The sequence below is a fragment of the Eleginops maclovinus genome, chromosome 19, assembly GCF_036324505.1.
Source record: "Eleginops maclovinus isolate JMC-PN-2008 ecotype Puerto Natales chromosome 19, JC_Emac_rtc_rv5, whole genome shotgun sequence".
Classification (NCBI taxonomy): domain Eukaryota; kingdom Metazoa; phylum Chordata; class Actinopteri; order Perciformes; family Eleginopidae; genus Eleginops; species Eleginops maclovinus.
Genome location: NC_086367.1, coordinates 10202128 through 10221140, shown reverse-complemented (window position 1 = coordinate 10221140; position 19013 = coordinate 10202128). Strand labels below are relative to the sequence as shown.

Below are 19013 nucleotides of genomic sequence, written 5' to 3'. Positions count from 1 at the left end.
AACAACTGTCCTTCACATATAAAAATAGAGGGGAGCCACTGCCAGGCCATCACACACTATCAGAGATTACAGGGTATTCAGCTGGGAAGGTATAATGCCAGATTTCTGAGAACAAAGACTTGCTAAGGACTGATACACAAAATGAGCCGTCTCCATGGAAACACCAGGGTCGAATTGAAAACAAACGACTTCCAGTTGCAGACAAACTGATAACCGGGTATTAGCTTGAATAGTACAGCGAGACTGAGGAGTTGTTTTACTTAGTAGTTAATACATGCAAGCCAGTACTCAGTGACAGAAGTTAAATATTATCCCAGGTTTAAACCAGCATTCTTACCACCCAAAATATTAGCTAAGATAATATTTGGGAGAAGCCCAAGGTGCTGTAAATTCTAGCATGGGAACAACTCCAATCTGAGATCATCTTATCTATTTTTGTTAGAACTGACAATGTAGTGAAACATGGTTGTGCAACTGTGGGCGTGGGCGTTGAGAGAGAGAAAAAGTCTTGACCCTGGAGGAGAAATGAGCAGTGAAATCCCGGAAGAGCCGTATCAGGCTCAGTTCCTGCGGCCCCTCAGGCGCATTGCTAGTCGCAGCATGTACTGATGGCTGCACACAGGCAGAGAGGAGGCCGAGTACAAGGTTAGCTTGAGACAAGAAAGAGGGACAGGAACAATAACACTCTGTTCTACTCCAGCTTAAAATCTGTTAGCTTTAGTGCACTGCTTTACCACAATGCTCCTCCGCGTTATTATTATTATTATTTGAATAATAAAGAAAATGTTAATTTTTATTTCCCAGGATTCGAGTTATCAATTAAATACAACTAATGATGGAAGAGAAGTTAAAATAAGTGGATATTTAATTGAAATCACTGATTAAAACTCACCTGGATCCTTTGAATGATTAAACACGCAAGGTTGTTCAATAAAAGAGTTTATGAATATGTTAATAAACATTACAGAAGTACATACAAACTGTGACAAAAGTATAAAGCTTTTTTTCTTTTTTAAATATTCTTATGTGAGACAAAAAGGCGGGATACATTGGGGGGGGGGAAACATCTCTCCTTTTAATAACAACTCTTCGGTGCCTTTATTAACAGAAACCTGGCCAGCCAGTGATTCTCATCAAGCCTTCCCAAACTAATTCAGTCATCAATATTTCACCTTTTTTAAATCCCTTTCCTCTGGTAGCAGCATGGTACGAGCACCAAGCTGGTCCAACAGTAACAGGATTTGATTCCATATAAACACAGAACCTTCCTCTGACTCCGAAACTCGTGTGATCCTGAGTTGTCATACTTCATATTTACAACTCTTCCTTTTACCTAAACCTAATCCCAATCTTAATAAAACCTTTATGTAACAGATTCAAAGCGCCATCATTGCCGTACACGCCTTTTAAGCAGGAGGAAGTGTCCTTTCTTTTCAACACTGATGTGAATACTGCAGTCCTACACAGTCCACTGGTGTCACAAACACTGTGGATAATGTATTAGCCGTGTTACAGATCAACAACTTTATCAGAGGGTGGAAACAAAGACCTTTCAGTGTTTTTAAACAAGCATAATGAATACAGTATAACTTCTGACTGGCCTGTGGGGAGTTGTTTGCTATTGAAGCATCATGATTGAGTGGTTATATTGATTCTTATTGTTTTTTTATGGTGGGAGACATCATTAGAAACATCCTCGGAGTATTGTGGAGTGTTTGATGGACTCCTGGCTTCAGTTTTGATCGATCCATCATGTGAAATGTAACAACAGATCTCCTTGTGAGTGTGCAGCGCTGCTTTGACCTGGAACAGAGAAAAGAGACAGAAAGTTAAAGTAATATCTGTAAAAGAATATTAGTAAAATTATATATTTATAGTAAGGGAGGTTTTAAGTGCCAAAATGATAAATAGAAATACATAACTAATTACAAAATGAGTGCTTAAATCCCTAAATTAATAATACATAATAAATAACATTGTATTTTATGGATTATTGTCACCATAAATGACTCACAAATTAATGTAACATTTAATATTTAAAAGTTACATTAATTTGTGTATTTATTATTATTTTTACATACATGTAGATATTAACACATTTGTATATTATTTATTGTCGTATTTTATTGAATAAATAAATATATAAATACATATGATTTCATTTATTCACTATAATTGATATTATATTTGTTTGTACTTTAATTTAAACATAGTTTAGGTTGCTGCATCTAAATATTTAACTTCATCAATAACATTCATATATTTAATCTCTTTTTTACTTTTGTATTTATTTATTTAGGGTGATTAATAGGCATATAATTATCTAATGGTGTATTTATTCATTATATTAAGCATTTATTGTACAACTAGTTATGTTTGTTTATATATCTATCAGCCCTAATTATTGTGCATATAATAAAATAAGCATTATATATTGAATTGGTTATTGTTTAAATGTTGTTTCCAGCCTACCGAGGTGCCTTCAGTGTCACATGTTGAGTAAGGGGATCTGCCAGACCATGATGGTGGAGGTGGTGTCGTCATGGCGAGACTGTTTGGTCTTCTTGTTAACCCTGCGGTGGCCCAACCCTCCGGAGACCACCAGCAGAGAGCTGACGTCCACTTTGCTGGCCCGGCGGCCCCTCAGGTGGTGGGCCGGGTCATGGAGCGTGTCATAAAGGGCCCCGTCCTCCAGCCCGTGCTCCAAGGAGCCCTGGGACGGTGCTAAGGAGCTGCAGGAAGAGGAGTCCTGGAGAGCCATGGATGTGCAGCCCGCCTCTCCCAACCACACGCCCCGTCCCTGAGGGGGAGACGTGGCTGAGTCTGAGGCGGGCTGCGAGCCCTCCCCATTCTCTGTCTCTGCTGGCTGCACTGAGGTGGGAGGGGTGGAGGATGGAGCGCCAGAGGGCCGGTTACACACCGCAGCAGCCACGCTCAGGAACTTCACCGGACCGTTGTGAGCGTGTAAGGACACCATGCCCCGACCTGACCGCAGGAACACACACTTTATTTTATAAAGTACAGAGAGATATTCCCCAAAACCTGTATAGTTTGTAAAGATATGATTAAATAAAGCTTTGCTAAAGTTGTTGGTGTTTCAATAACCATCTTGTTTCCATTTAGTTTCATTCATCTGAATTCCCTTTGCTTAAACAACCAACGTTAATCATTTCTGTAAAACCATCAAAACTAATGATTGCGCTAATTAGCTTAGCAGCCAAACGCTAAGTCTACTTAGTCATAGTCAACTGTATATATATATATATATATATATATATTTTATAATGCCAGTTTATTTTTATTTCATTTTATTTGTATTTGTATTTCTTCTTTGAGATGTCTACACTTTAGCATTGTTTATTATATATAGTTTGGTATTAATAAAGTAATTCTTATCTTATCTTACTTTAGTGCGCACTGACGTTAGGTTGCATGGCTGTGTCACTAGCATGAGTGGTAACCTGATAAAAAATATATATATTATCGAAATAAATGATTTCTTTACTTTTTTCTTTCACTTATTGCCTTGTCTAAATAATTCATCATAAATCTAAATCAAATCCTTTGTAATAAGCCTATATGTAAGAACGTAAAAATATGTGAGACAGTGCTGTTTGGGTGTTACCTGTGACTTTGGGGATACCCTGCAGTCTGGGGACAGACAGGGCCACAGTGACCCCCAGGTTGGTCCCTACCAGCAACAGACCATGACAGACCAGCAGACTGCTCACGGACACTCTCTGGTTCCCTAAGAATATATATAAAACAAATGTTTTAGTTTGTGATATTTAGAGAAACATGGTGAACACAGATGCAGAGTGTTCATATGTATCCTAGAAAATGAGAGAACTGCTTAGTTACTATGCTTGAATACAGTGTGGCGTGTGGGCGAAGGGGAGGGAGGTGTATCTTCTCAGTGGGCGGGGGGGCATTTCTGCAAAGAAAGCATGCTCAACATTTTTTTGTCTCCAGGGCAACATGAAGAGGATCCTGGATAAAAGCTGCTCTTTTCAAGCGTCTGTACACAGCAAAATGCAGCACTTTAGGTGAAACAAACAAACAAACACAAAAGTGCTTTGTTCCAGACGGAGTGAAGCGTAACGCTGTAATTAAGCAAGGAGCTCTGCCTCTGAGGCGGCTACCCACAGGACGATCTGACCTGACCTTTTCTCTTCCCTCTTGGTCAGAGAAATCTCTGAGATGTCTCTTCGGATTGTCAAAGTGGGGATTGTTAGTGTAGCAGTGGCCTTCAGCCTGCACAGTGATACAGCCGGCCTGCTGACAGCGCTCTGTGTTAGGTGACTTATTATGTGGAACTTGGCACTGGTATCAGACCGTCCCCACACGGGAGCTTTGTCAGGAATAAGCAGAGCAAACAAATGGCATGTAGTAAGACATTTTTATGATTGTAATAGGAATCTGGGGTTTTGCAATAACAGTCTTTTTGGTCCTGCTATGTGGGAGGCGAGACTGTCATGAGTCATTACGGCTGTAACAGCTTGACTTGAATTTCCTCCTTCAAAGTAATCCTCTTGGGCTTTAGGAAAAATGACTGCCAGTCTCTCCGCCTGACCCCTCTCACTAGAGCTGACCCTCTACATGGGGCACATGCACGCCATCCTGCAATACTTCCAGGAATCACGCCAGATAGGCAGCCACGTACAGTAAAGGTCCGGGGCCCTGAGTCCTGCCCACATGTGCTTCTAATGAGGGCCCAGCCTCAGCAGAATCACACAGACTGCTGGTGGGGGCCTTGCTCAACTTCCTCCTTTCATAATATTTGGAGTTCCCCACCCAGAGGGTGAACTAAAATAAACCCAGAGTGAACATCAACAGTGCCCGGCTCTGGCCCTGATCCTACACCAGAGACCTACTTTGATCTGCACTTAGTCCTGACAACCAACAGCAGGAGGGAGGAGGAGCAAATCCCAAACATTACAAAAATACACTCCTTCAGTCTAGAAATAGCTCCGATCAGCACAATTCCAGTCTCTATCTGAGCAAGCTATACCCTGGTTTTACATTACTCCATTTGCTTATCAACTGCATATTTGACAGAGAGAGGTTAAGGGTGCTGTATTTCTCTAAAATGCTCAAAAAGCCACGTTAAAGGCTCTGTGAGGATGTAGTTAACTACAGCAGTGTTTTAATGCTAGCAGGACAACATGCTAACAATGACAGTGTTAACATGTTGATATCTAGTAGGGACAGTATAATGTTCCCCTGATTAATGATAGTTTAGCTTTCAGCATGCTAAAGTGTCATAAACACAGCATCAGAGGGTCATCAATTATAAATCATTTGGAGGGGATAACTTATCTAGACCAAATTTCACAGGAAGTTTAAAACTCAAGGATGAACACAAGAAAGGTCAAGGTGTCAAGAGGTCATGAGTCATTATCTGGAGATTATGATAGCTGCATAACATCCCAATAGTTGTTAAGTATTTCAAAGGAATCCTTCTTAAAGTTGATATTGAGAACTACCCAGCAAACAAAGCTAAATATGATTAGCTTTTAGAAGGCGAGACAGAGACTTCATTTCACACATATCTTGAAATAATGACTGCATACTTCACTGATCATGAGGAATCTTTCCCTGTCAACCTGAATGTTTTCGAGTTGAGTATCACATGAATACACGTTATAACTGGAGCCTCCGCACTCTGCAGCTGCAGTAAATCATCCGGTCCGATCATGTCTACTTAATCCTTGCATCTGTGTGGCAGTGGATGATCACTCAGAAATAAGCGTCTTACTCGTGTTGGGATATGTGCAACAATGGTGGCGTACAAACAATAGCATGGCTGGAGGTGTTATTTACCCCCCCCCCCCCTGATGTTTGTCTCCCATCAGGCCCCGCATGGCTGCCTATTTAGGTCACAGAGCAGCAGACGGACCCTCGGCACAGCAGCCATCCTCTGAGACATCACAACGGTACACGCTGTGCAGACTTATGGGAGGCTTCTGGAAGTACTTCTTGATTTGCTTTTTTATTCAAATTAATTTAATTCCCGCTATGATTTTACTCACTTATTATAACTTCTGTCCTCGCCCCGTAACATTTTACTTTGATAAGAGATGCATCTGGTCCCAAATAAGTGTAATAAAATAAATATATCAATAGGTAAATTACTGTCTAACTCAGAAGAACATGTTTATATAATCATATTAAGACACGGGAATGTGGAGACAAACGTGTGATATTTAGACATGGGAATGTGGAGACAAACGTGTGATATTTAGACATGGGGATGTGGGGAAAAAGGTGTATGTTTTGACTGCACATTGCCGAAATAATTACCCAATTATCTCCTAATACCACTAAATTACTCTAAGACATGAGGGACATACGATTCTTTGCGAAGCCTTGAGTTACAGTGCAAATGACGGCTATTACGACGTATCGGCTAGCTGCAGGTTTAGCCCCTGGATAAGGACCTCCTGTCTGCGATGAAGGGAGTCAGCAGAATTGCTCCAACATGCATGAACATGAGAAGACTAACCCCACCTCTGGAGAATCTCCTGCATTCAGAAGCATTCACAGTGAAGACAACGCCCCATGTCTCCGATTGTTAGCCTGATTGTGTGTGCTGGGGACAGTTCAACAGTGCATTGGGGTCTGTAATACAATATAAGGACGGAGAAATCAAATTAGTCACTTGTTGTAATTTTCTAGTACTATTTTTAGCTTCTTTAATGGAGCCCAGGATTGCAGACGAAAGACCCATCACACTGACTCCTACGCATCGATTGCAGGCCGTCCCTCCTGACCAAACAGTTTGGTTGGCAGTTCCAATTACATCCCGAGTTTGTGCAGAAACAGCATATTTTCTGGTCTGTTCCACAGCAGCAGCCAGCGGTGATAAACACTGCCGTGGAGCCTTGTGGAAAATCCCAGATCACAACAGACCACAGAGACAGTGGCAGATAGATGGACTTCATGCGACTGCTTCATTAAAAGCATTTTGACTTCCATGCTTACTGACAGTCCAGGGACCCAATACTGTTATCAGAGGAAGTGAGCACGTAATGGAGGGGCCCAGAGGATGAAAGCTTTCATGTGTTGCGGTCTATCCCAGGACCAGCTTCCTTTGCGGTTGCATGGATCCTATTAGCTAATATGGGCAAAGGCAGGCAGCTTTTATCATTCACATCTGTCTGACAGAGGCCTCTCTAAACAATGCACATCAGAGGGAGATTCTCCCACAATATCAGTGTCGACACTCCAAGCAGTTTTAATAACGGATTTCCTTAATTCAGCGTTACTTCTGTTGCCAGTACTGTCTATAAATAAGTTTCCCCTGCTAACCGTTGTGCTACATTTAACCATGGATACTAAAGCTGCAAGTGGATTTGTTGAAGTTTGTGTTCACAGCATTGGATTCATAGCTGCTCCTACAGCTAAGTGGTATTTAAAAGCATCTCCCAACAGCTTGTTACATCAGATCTGACATTCTGCTGATTCATAAATCCAGCTGGAAGTGCCCTGCTTCAGCAGATGTTACACAACCTCCACAGATTCTCTTGTCATTTAGCTGAATACTTCTGATGCTTTTCCAAATGTTACTGCTACCTTGTGGCTATAATAGAGGATTTGCTCTGCAGACTAAAATGTGCACTCAGTTTAGGCCGAGCTGAGCTAAGCCCTGCTAATGATGCTGAAGATGAGATCGCACAGAACTGCAGGCTAGTCATCAACAGACCAATACACATACAGACAAATAACATCTGTCAACAAACAAACTAAACCCAGATCCAGATCTAATTTAAGAACCTCAATGCAATCAAGAGGAAAGCCATGTCAAAAAATACAATCTCCCGGACAACACAACAAAGAATAATGAGGGAACTGCACGCCAAACCACAGCTGCATTACTCAGCACTGAAGGAAAAGGGATTGAACACAGCAACGGCGATGGACATCAAAACTCTAAATGTATACAAACGGAAGCGATCACCAAGAGAACCCCACCCAAAAAAAACTACAATCATTCTTTTAGGCTGTGTGTTTTTGGGTCAAGATGATGTAACGCAGCAGATTATAAGATCTGAAGCAGCAGCATGCCACTGCCATGACATCAGCGGGACACACTAACACTCATTCGGTTGGACAGCGACAACTTTTAACACACACGGCAGGAAACTGTTTCACAACCAACTGCCACACACTAAATACAACGTCATCTATTGTGATGACGACAGTATCCACAGTAACAAAGCTCATTTCTAAACAAATAATGTTTGCCACCCTCTTAGTGTCCAATTGTCTGTGTAATACTTCTCATTTATCTTGTCTTTGATACTGTTTTGCAGGTATAACTCGCTGGTAATGACAGGTTCACATCTGCAGTGCCTTTCAGAGTCACAGATTAAAGGTGAGCCATGATGGTGGAATGATCCAAATACAGTACATCGCTCTTCAGACAGGAACAAACCACTGTTGTCTTCAGAATCACTGCACTCACGGTTCGCCCTGCAGGTTGTTGTTTATCTTTAATCCAGGTTTAGTTTTATCAGTCATAAAAGTTTATATTAGTGTAGAAAGGGTTATTTGTAGTCCCAAAAAAATGTTTTGATCTTGGTACCATTAACATTTCAGACAGCTGGGGGACGCTATCTTCTGCTGAATCCACTAGCTCAGCCGTTAGCAACTCAAATGTGATCATAATCTCTGTTGTTTGGCCACTTCTCAAAAGGACATCCCATTATTTGTTTTCACAGGAGTTCAGTCTTTCAGATCACACTAAGTTTCCTTTAATATGACTTGACGAGGTGAAGAGTTTTCCTTATGCAACGCTCAGAATAGAGACAGAATGAGAGGTTCCTGATTCACTGTTTAGACTTAAGGAGGACGAGAGCATGTCCAACCTGCCATAACAAGAGCAGTCTGTTGGAGCGCTGCGCTGATGTCACATAATTACTGACAGCACTTTGAAAAACATGAGGTCACTGCAGGACTTGCATCACAGGCAAAGAAGCTGGGCTGTCTCTGCATGAGTGTATTTGACTATATGATCACAATATCAGATATCGGAAGAGTGAAGAACTACTCTCTGCTGTTCTTCGTCAGAGAGTTTGACACTCTTTAAAAGCCTTCAGTCTCAGTCAGGCGTGCTGATCGCATTACTGACTGACACTCAAGGGCAGGCAGAGAGAGGGGCGGTGGTTTTTGAAGTGGTGAAGGTGGTAAGACCACAGGAACACCATAACTGAATGTTTGGAACCTCACGGCTCTGAATACTAACACTACGGTGTGTTTTTCTATTCGTGACAGTCTAGGATAAACAATCAAAGACTTCAAAAGATTTTCTTTTTTGAACAACATTCAAGAAAGAAAAGTAATTATATCAGCAGTTTAGGCAGGCGTCTGATATGAGTTTTTTATTTAAAAGGGCGCTATTATGCTCATTTTCAGGTTCATATTTGTATTTTGTGCCTCTACTGTGACATGTTTCCATGCTTTAATGATCAAAAAGCTCTTTATTTTTCTCATACTGCCTGTGCTGCAGCACCCAGTCAGCTCTGATTGAGTAGCTGTTGTGATTGTCAACCACTTAGAGATGTCCCGCCTTTTAGCCTATCACGTACAATGTGTTGGAGCGCTATCCAATAAAAGCGTGAGTGTTACATAGTGATGTCATTATGTTATGGAAGTAAAAAAAGGAGTCCAATGGAGGCGTTTCAGGCTGGGGAGGGGGGAGTGTGTGGGAGAGAAACTTCCTCTTGCAACTCTGGTTACCTTGGAGATGAAAGTCCCTGCCAGCTTTTATTTGTCCAACAAAACAAAATGTTGGTGTGGGATGTGAACCAAAGAGAACAACAGTAATAAAAGCAATGTGGGCAGAATAAATTCTGACTCTGATGAGTAATACTTGAACTACAAACGTGGGAGTTATTTTACAAATCTGTTTCTTGACTTTGGACAGATCCATTTTACTCAAATAAAACATAGTTAGGCTTGTTGTGTAATGAATCAGAGTCTGGTCCCAGTTCTGCTGATATTTAGAAGGGTCATGTGTCAGTCTGGAGATGGAAGTTGCGCGTGTCTTACCGGGCAGGGTATTGTGAACAGGAGTGGCGATGTTAATGTCCTGCAGGTGCTCCAGGGTCTCTGTGTGGAAAAGGCGCAGAGTGGAGCCGGAGCTGAAGGCGATCCAAATGCCGACCCCAGCCACCACCATGTGGGACACCACCATACCCTCTTCCTGGTGGGCCTCCAGCTGCCTCTGGATGTGGGAAAAAGGATTCAGGCATTACTTACTTAATCCAAAATACCATAAAGTGAAATCTAAGACTTGTAAGGATTTTTCACAGATGTAGTCAGAGTAAAACAGAAAACATGTTTTCCAATTATTTAGAGACTTTTAATACTGTTTAATGTGCGTTGGCGTATGCACTGTTTTTTACCTATAATATTTAGCTATATCGCCGTTAAACTGAGCTAAGCATTGCATTTTACCACAAAAATGTTTGCTTGGTCGCTAAAGTACACGGAGACTGTATCATGAGATATATTCAAGCTAAGGTTCTTCTTTTTTTTTTCTCGCAGGTTGTTATCGGGCTGTTTTAAATTTTGACTGTCAGCCTATGAGAGAACGCTAAGGTTAAAAAAAACTCCAGATTCCTGCTAAACACCACGGTATGCTGTCCTTATTGGCATTTTTAACCCTAAGACTAACTATTTCAAAAGCAATCAACCCACAGAGAGTTTGTTTAGTCTAAAGCAGCTGGTGCATTGCTTGTGATTATACTAAACCACCTAAAGTGTTTTTCCTCCATATGCACCTAATATCTTAATTTGGGGATGATGTTAATAATTCAGAAAATAATCAGACTATAAATCATTTCTTCTGAACTCTTTATTTATCACTATGTTATAAGTGTGAACAAGATTAGTTATAAATACGTGCTGGGAGAAATGTAAACGTTTTCTGTGCATGGAGACCAATAAACTGAGCTTTTTCCATCTCCACTGGTTACATAATGTCCCAACACATTGCTTGAGATGTAGGTGGAGTTATATTTGGCTAAGGAGAGTCCATTAGCAAGTGTCAGAACAGGTTTATAAACGTGATAAAAGTGGGGATGAAGAAGCATGAGATGAAAATGGAACTTCCTGGATTTTGTTTCGCACACATTGTTATTTGAATTGCATCTACCTTTGATTAATTATTTGATGACCTATTCATGACTTAAATGTGTCATTTCCTTGTATCCATCCCACCATCCGTCTCTGTCTCTCTGCACTGTTTATCTTCCTGTAACCTCTCTGGACTAACTCCTCGGTGAAGAAAAGAGAGCAAGACAGGCAGGTGGTCCAACATAATGAGCTTAATGAGGCTCAACAGATTATTAGTGAGTGCATGTCACAGGAACGCTTCTATTCCTGTACTCATGGCAGGTGATTCCATTCCATGAAGCAGGCCAGAACGCACACCACTTATATTTAAGGATATGGAATGAAGAATTCCCGGGAAGGGAAATGAGGGACGTTCATCAGCTGGAGGCAGTTTATACAGGCTGCTCCTTGGGAAATCTCCCTGACAACAAATACTGTATATCCGCACTCAAAATTGTACACGTCTCAACTTTCCTACAGTCATACAAAGGTTAATTTATAACACACACAATGCTGTGCTCTGTATGGAAGCCCTGAGAGGCAAAGGTACATTTGTTATGTCATATAACTTGCTAAAAATAATGCAGGTACCTTGTGTTTGAATAATAATGTATAAACTAATCTGAAATTATTTTCACCTGTTTTTATAGTTGATACGAGTAACTTAGAAAGATTATCCTGGAAAACAATTTTAATTTGACCTGATTTAAAGTAAAAAAATAGGACAAAAATCCATTATGCGGAGAAATGGATCACTGGCCTCTAAGGACTTCCGTAGATCCGTTTATAATGTAGACATGGTAACAGTGTCAGAGCTTGGTTTCTTACCTCTATGGAGTGTGTGTGGGTGCTGATAATGAAGACCTGTCCACCTGAAGAAGCCCAGAGGTGATCCTCCACAGCCAGCATGGCCTTTACTGGCAGGACTCCCAGTTTCAGCACCTTAGGCTTCTCACTGCTCCACAATCCATCTGCAACAAACACAAAACTGCATTTGAAATACTTACAGACAATTAGTATTTTACAAAACATCTTACTGAAAAATGCAGTTTATATGTAAACTTTATAGTATTATTACATTCTCTTTTGCTATGTTAACCTCCAGCGATGTTTACGTAAAAGATTAATGGATTAAAGGAAGACACAATAATAGACACTCTGTCTTTGTAAGTGTCGCCTGAAAAGGTAATTTGCATTTATGACTCTGCTAATGCTGGTGGAGTGGCCATTGATGGGTTTCACAGCCTTCACTGTGAATACAGATGGGCTGCGAGGCATTAGTCAGAGCCGAGCTTTATCCCACACACACCTCCTACACACTCGGTTCTTCACCTACATTGCCAGCTCAACTGCAATAAAACACCACATGCAGTGCCTTAATAAATATCAACACATTACATCTCCATTCTATCCTCTGGTTTAGAGTTTGTGAGAAAATGTAGGTTGGACAAAAAGAAGGTCAATATTGAAAGTACGCAAGCCATGAGCTCCCTTTCTTAAAAAAATATCCACCACTTTTCATAGATGACGTACTTTTTTGTTTTGTTTTAGCAATTCAGAAAGATTATCCTGACAAATCCCTCTTCACATGTTGATTCATTAACACTGGAGTGAGAACAATGTTGATGAGACTTTGAAAAATAATTTTCAGAATCTTTCTCAGGGATTCCGTAGAATTCACACCAGTAATAACACTTTTTTACTGGCATGTACTTTTAACTAGAAGGGCCTTGTATTGAATACAGCCTTCATTTCCTTCAGATACCACATTCCCTCAGCTAATCTAGGCCAGGAAGTGAGCGAGGCCTCACCAATGGTGTTTGTGAAGAGAAGGCACAAAGGCGGCTATTGAAGGCGGAGGTGCCACGCAGGGAGAGATGTTCTTTCTTTCAGGGGTACAGTAATGACTGAGGAAGTGAGGGTAATCTCTCACTACAGGGGCTAGGTGGGATTAGCATTCCAGCAATGCTCTGTGTATATTTGTGTAACAATCATACTCTGCGGGTACATGAGGAAGAATAGAAATGTGAAAGGAAAAGGAGCAGTGGAAAAAGAAAGAGTGCCAATTTTCAGTCTTGTGCAAGTCTGCCCACACCTCGCACCTTTCAAACTGTAGCATTCCTTCATGTCAGACGCAACAGATTACCTTTTACAGCGCGACACAAACCAAGCGGCACATTTTTCTTATCCTATCAAAGCTGCAGGAAGAAAATAAGGCAAAATCTCTCGATGAGGAAAAGTAGGAACCCTGAAAAAACTGAAACGTTGACTTTAATTAAATGTATTATGTCAACTAATTTCACACAACTGTATTAGGTTGGTTGAAAGCAATAATGTTAAGTTAAATCTATTTAAACGTAATATTACTGATTTCAACTAATCTAACAGAGTTATGTGAAATTTGTTGACATAATACATTTAATTAAAGTCAACTTTTCAGTTTTTTCAGTGAAGATTCAGGATGGAAGAGTCTATGTTCTGACTGTCTGCTCTGGTTTGCCGAATCATTTCCTCCTTCTTTCTCCATCTCTCAAACAGTAACTCACAAAATATAACAGCAAGCGTGGCAGAATGAGGCTGCCCGGCCAGCACCAGACACACAGCATCTAGACATATGTAGATAACTCAGCACTCATAGCTTCAACAACAAAGCAACATCCCCGTCTTGTAGTCAATGCATTGACACAATTCAATGTGAGGGTTAATCAGCTGAGTGGAACATCAAAGCATATAAGCTGATCATTTTTTTCCAACTCTCTTCCCAGCAATGAATCTAATTTAAATGCTAATGAGGCACAGGCAGAGTATTTATACATCATAACAATGGGGAGGCAGGGAACAGTTATCCTATTCTATCCGGCGATGACTCATCAATTAATCGTCATGTTCCAGTGACAGATGCCACACAAATCAGAAATCACAAGATAGGGCTAGGATTTTTCTTCTGGGATATTACTTGACACACCAGTCGTGACGAATGAATGAAACTGTTGGAACATTCAGTTACACCAGGGGCTGACGCTGGCGTACTCTGTGCCAGTGTGATGGCTGGTGTGTGGAGAATAAAGGGGGTAAATGAGGTAACACGTGCATCAAAACACGGAGTAATGAGACACTTTGAACATTCCTGAACGGTTGCATATATGTTTCTGCCAGGCGAACCGTCACTCAACTGTGGAATAGAAGAGAATATTTTCCCTCTTCTTTTTCTGTCCTCAGGCCTTCTTCCATATTCTTTATTTTCCTATCGCTCTCTAGCAAACACGGAACAGGCCAACTAAATAGAACCACGGAGGGAGGAATCGAGCATGTTCTTTCTTGGAGATGTTGTAAATTTATCTTGGGTCATACGAGTGCATGAATGTGTGTGACTGAGGTTAGTGAAATCTGCCTCTAGCGTTGGAGGCATCACAGGATAGTGATAACAATACTTATTTACGGAGACTGTTCCCTTGTGATCTGAAATATTTACTTGTTTTTTATCATTTTATTTGTATAGGACTTTTTCACAGTGTGCTTTACACAGATAGCATCAAAAAAGATATATAAAGAAAAGCAAAATACAAGCACCCAGGTAAAAAGGCATATCAAAATAACTTATAAGGACTATTACACTTTAAATCAGGTGGTTGAACAAGAAATAAATGTGACGTTAAAGCAGAGAAAGACTGAGAGAGTGAGAGGAAGAAGCTCAGACTGTTTGCACGGCTACCAATGCCAATAAGAGATGGAACAAAACACAGAATGAGAAAGACTGTGGGAATAGTGCAGCTCCAGATCCTCTCCTCTAATGCTCCTGTGCTCGTCTGGGAGGAAAAAAAACATAATGTAGGTCACAGCGAAACAGATTGGCTTCTCCCAGACAACCGAGCAAAGGGAAACAGAACCTCAACGCAGAGCAGAGCAGACCCCTGACCTCCAGCTACACAGTGAGCCTCTGACTAACACACTCAAAGGCGACCTCAGAGAAAGGAAAATAGAAGTAAGAGCGATGCACCACAAAAAAGAAAAAACCACCTATTCATATGTCCTTCCCAGAATAAACCTTTTCATTTAGTCTTGTAAAAAGTTCCAGCATTCAAGTTCTGCCTGCTATTGGAAGGAGTCATCAGACATATAGCTGACTACTTTTGGTAAATTAGGTCAGGAGAAGTGGGTTTGTATTTGTAACAACAAAGTCAGCAACAGGGCTTCTATGCATGTTCCTGGCCAATTATGGTTCAGGTTACACAACTCCGGGCTGGTGCAGACTAAATATTGTGGTAAACACTGTCAGCCTACACAGTTTTCAGACCAAATCTAATTAACTCAGTGAATGCATTTCTGTTCCCCATACTAGCAGTGATGTATCCCCGTAATTGCTCTAATTACAGCGATTTAAGAGTATCAACAAACATTACAAAGGCAGAAGTCTGAGGCTATAACAGAAGAGATACACAATTTGAGCCCCTCCTCGGCTTAAACACACACCTTGTGATCTGGAGTAGACCGCCACAGAGCCGCTGACCAGGCCGACGTACAGACAGTGCTTCTTATACACCAGGCTGGTCACAGTGGACTTGTCGGGGGTGAAGAAATGCTGCAGACGCACTTTCTTGGATCGCTGGCTGCTCTTATACACAATGATGCTGAACAGGACAGGAAATACAATTAAGAGTCAAATTTACAACAGTGTGCTTCTTAAAAATACACATCTATGTCACCTATAACATTGTGGTAGTAGAGGCAGTTAAAGAGATTTAAGAGACAGTGTTAGACATAATGATCACTTTTAATTAAATCTATTCTGTTGCTGTTAAACATTTTAGAGATGCTTTTAGGAAGCTTTTTCAGATTTATTTTCTCAGACTTTTCCTGAGGTTGGTTTGTCAAATTATTGCCCACAGTAAAGTTTGGAACAAAATAAAAAAAAGTCTTGAAAATGCATTCATCCTTTCCTTCCCCATTTATAAATGCAAGAATAAAACCTGACACTGGATGCAGAAATAAACCACCTGTTGTTCTTTTAACACATTAAAATACATTAAAGGCACACTGTGTATGTTCGCTACCTGCCCTCCTCCATGCCCAGACAGACACTGGGAGAGTCACTGGCCTTCGCTGCTGGGACGCAGTTATTTTCTGGAACCTTCTCTCCATTCTCCTGGGGTTGCTCAGCAGGGACGAAGGCCATGCAGAGGATACGGGACTCCACATTGAAACACTCAGTCACCTTAGGGTTGGAGCTCTGCATGGCCACGATTGATATCTGGCCCATCTGGTTGGTGCAACTTGCAACCTGAACAAAAATGAAAAGCCTTTTGTTTTGTCGGTCTTAGAGAGACCAAGCATTGAGGGCACAGTATTACTTACGACTGAAGTGCTCCTTAAAGTATGTACCAAATGTATAATTTACACTATACTGTATATAATTATCTCCTACAACATTCGATTATGTTTAAAACAACTTTTAATGACTTAAAATATCTCAGTTTAACATCTTTCAGCAGGAGTTTATACTGGAGCTCACCATAAAAATAACCAGCTAGAGAAATGTTTATATCATTAACAGACCCAAGGTTTTCCCTGATGGTCGAAAACACTGCATTAGCGCTGATAACCATTGTTATGACAGTCCGTTTATTTTGCTTATAAACTTTGGTAATGAAGCAATTATAGTGGAACTGAGGTTATTTTCCCATGGGGACATTAGACATTCTCGACAGCACAACGTATTAAAACTAAACCTAACTAAGCTAACACATCAGTGAAAAACTGCTCTCAGCCAAAACTGAGTCACACTCAAGTGGTTAAACCTAAATAATTTAAGGTGCTGAAAATAAAAAGACTGCGAGACCTGCCAATGAACAGTTGTTAAATCCACTTAACTAAACTCTTAAGTCCAAAACTCCAATTTCGGAGAAGAGGCCCATGAACGTATATTAGCATAACTACACATTTCATTTCCCCTCTGGATGGAAGAAGCCCCTGTTTTTGGTAACCACTATACAAATTGAAATTAAGTGTTTAATTTGTGTAATTGTTGAAATATTGGCTATGACAAATACTGAACAAAGAAGGGAAAAATGTCTCACCCAGACACAGCCATGGCCCACAACGGGAGTATCTGCTGTGCTCTCTGTGTTGATGTGAGGCTCTGGATTATGAACGGCACATTCCACCTGACACACAACATAAGTACATGAGGTCAGACGGGTAAGTCATACTGTAGGAATTCACAGGATAGAAAACACAGGTGTCCAGCTGTTCTCCATTAATTCTATATAAATGTAGTAACTTTATTTTGTAACACATCTTATAAGAGACAGAGATAACTCACATTATTGCAACATTGCCAGTCAGAGTCCACCAACATGGCTCACATCAACTACATGTCAATGTTTCTCATGACCCAAACAGTAAGTGTTACCTGATACTAATCTAAAATTGAATGGCCAGTACTGGGATCGAACCCGCGACCTTGGCGTTATTAGCACCACGCTCTAACCAGCTGAGCTAACCAGCCTGAAAACTAAGGGCCAGTTATTATTTTAAAATCTGGTAAGTCACTGCTGGTGACATAATGGGCTCCTAGTCCCACCACAAAGCAGTGTCACATCACATTTTTTAGCAATGAATTATACAAATATTTTCTATGAACTTTTGCTGTTGTTACAGTTAACCCTGTTAACCCCTGCAGTCAAATATACACAAAAAAAAAGTAAAGCGAATACCGGCATCCTCCGATAAGCATCAATTAGTAAAAAAACTTCTCTACAAAGAAACATTAGACACTGTTTGTTAGCATTACCATGTTGTCTTGTTTGTTAGTGTTCATGAAACTTGTGAAAGGATGTACTGTAGCATGCAAGGGAAGAGCTACCCCATTTAATGGAGGATACGACAATATCGGACACACATTTATCCTTTTTGAATCATTATATTGTCACGTTGTTGATATATTGTTATCTGATCAACTTATCATTGTCACAGTTTGAAGTTCTGTTTCAAACTGAGCTAAATTGTCATAACCACTGGCCAGTACGGGGATTGAACCCGCGACCTTGGCGTTATTAGCACCGCGCTCTAACCAGTTTTGGAAAATAAAGAATCCTAGTCCCACGACAAAACAGTGTCATGTATTTGTTTATGAATCAATGAACAAATAAGCATCTTAATACAAACATTGTCCATGAACGTTTGCTGTTGTACAGTTAACCCTGTTTGCATTCAAATGCTCACAATTTTTTTTTTAAAGCAAACACCGGCATCCACCGATAAGCATAATTTCGTGGTGACAAGTAAAAAAAAACTTCTTTACAAAGAAACATTAGACACTGTTTGTTAGAATTACCATGTTGCCTTGTTTGTTAGTGTTCATGAACTTGTGGAAGGATGTACTGTAGCACGCAGGGGAGAGTTATCCCATTTAATGACAATATTGGACACAGATTTATCTTTTTTGCATCATTGTATTGTCACATGCTTTATCTGATCAACTTAACATTGTCACAGTTCTATTTCAAACTGAGCTAAATTGTCATAACTATTGGCCAGTACGGGGATCGAACCCGCGACCTTGGCGTTATTAGCACCACGCTCTAACCAGCTGAGCTAACCGGCCAACTATTAAGAAACATATGGCATTCTTTCACAAAGATGGTAGGTATATATTTAATACAGAGTTTAATAATAGGGAAGAGTTTGGAGTTAAGTACACAGAGACTCACAAACGCAACCACGCACTTACACACAACAACAACTGAGACAGAGACACTCAGACAGCTGATCTACAACAACACTTATACTGATGACCATCTGTGGACCACATGAGAGGCCTGTTGGATGAAAAAAATAGGACTGCTGGATTCAAACTAGGGCACCCCTCCAATACACAAGACTCAAATAAACAC

The 19013-nt window shown here is 40.6% G+C and overlaps 1 protein-coding gene and 2 non-coding genes across 5 annotated transcripts in view; all 3 read right to left on the bottom strand.

Moving 5' to 3' along the window:
- Nucleotides 1-923: 923 nt before the first annotated feature.
- Nucleotides 924-19013, bottom strand: part of arhgef10 (Rho guanine nucleotide exchange factor (GEF) 10) — a 53592-nt gene continuing 35502 nt past the window's right edge. For all 3 annotated transcript variants that reach the window (XM_063908165.1, XM_063908164.1, XM_063908166.1), the window contains 8 exons: nucleotides 17196-17282; nucleotides 16173-16399; nucleotides 15592-15749; nucleotides 11950-12092; nucleotides 10054-10228; nucleotides 3626-3748; nucleotides 2473-2985; nucleotides 924-1803 (listed from right to left, as the gene is read on the bottom strand). In XM_063908165.1, the coding sequence (XP_063764235.1) occupies nucleotides 2489-2985; nucleotides 3626-3748; nucleotides 10054-10228; nucleotides 11950-12092; nucleotides 15592-15749; nucleotides 16173-16399; nucleotides 17196-17282 (1410 nt within the window). In that variant the 3' untranslated portion in view covers nucleotides 924-1803; nucleotides 2473-2488. The remainder of the gene's footprint in view (nucleotides 1804-2472; nucleotides 2986-3625; nucleotides 3749-10053; nucleotides 10229-11949; nucleotides 12093-15591; nucleotides 15750-16172; nucleotides 16400-17195; nucleotides 17283-19013) is intronic.
- Nucleotides 17553-17626, bottom strand: trnai-aau (transfer RNA isoleucine (anticodon AAU)). Its single transcript has one exon. It is a non-coding gene; the product is annotated as a tRNA-Ile (tRNA).
- Nucleotides 18651-18724, bottom strand: trnai-aau (transfer RNA isoleucine (anticodon AAU)). Its single transcript has one exon. It is a non-coding gene; the product is annotated as a tRNA-Ile (tRNA).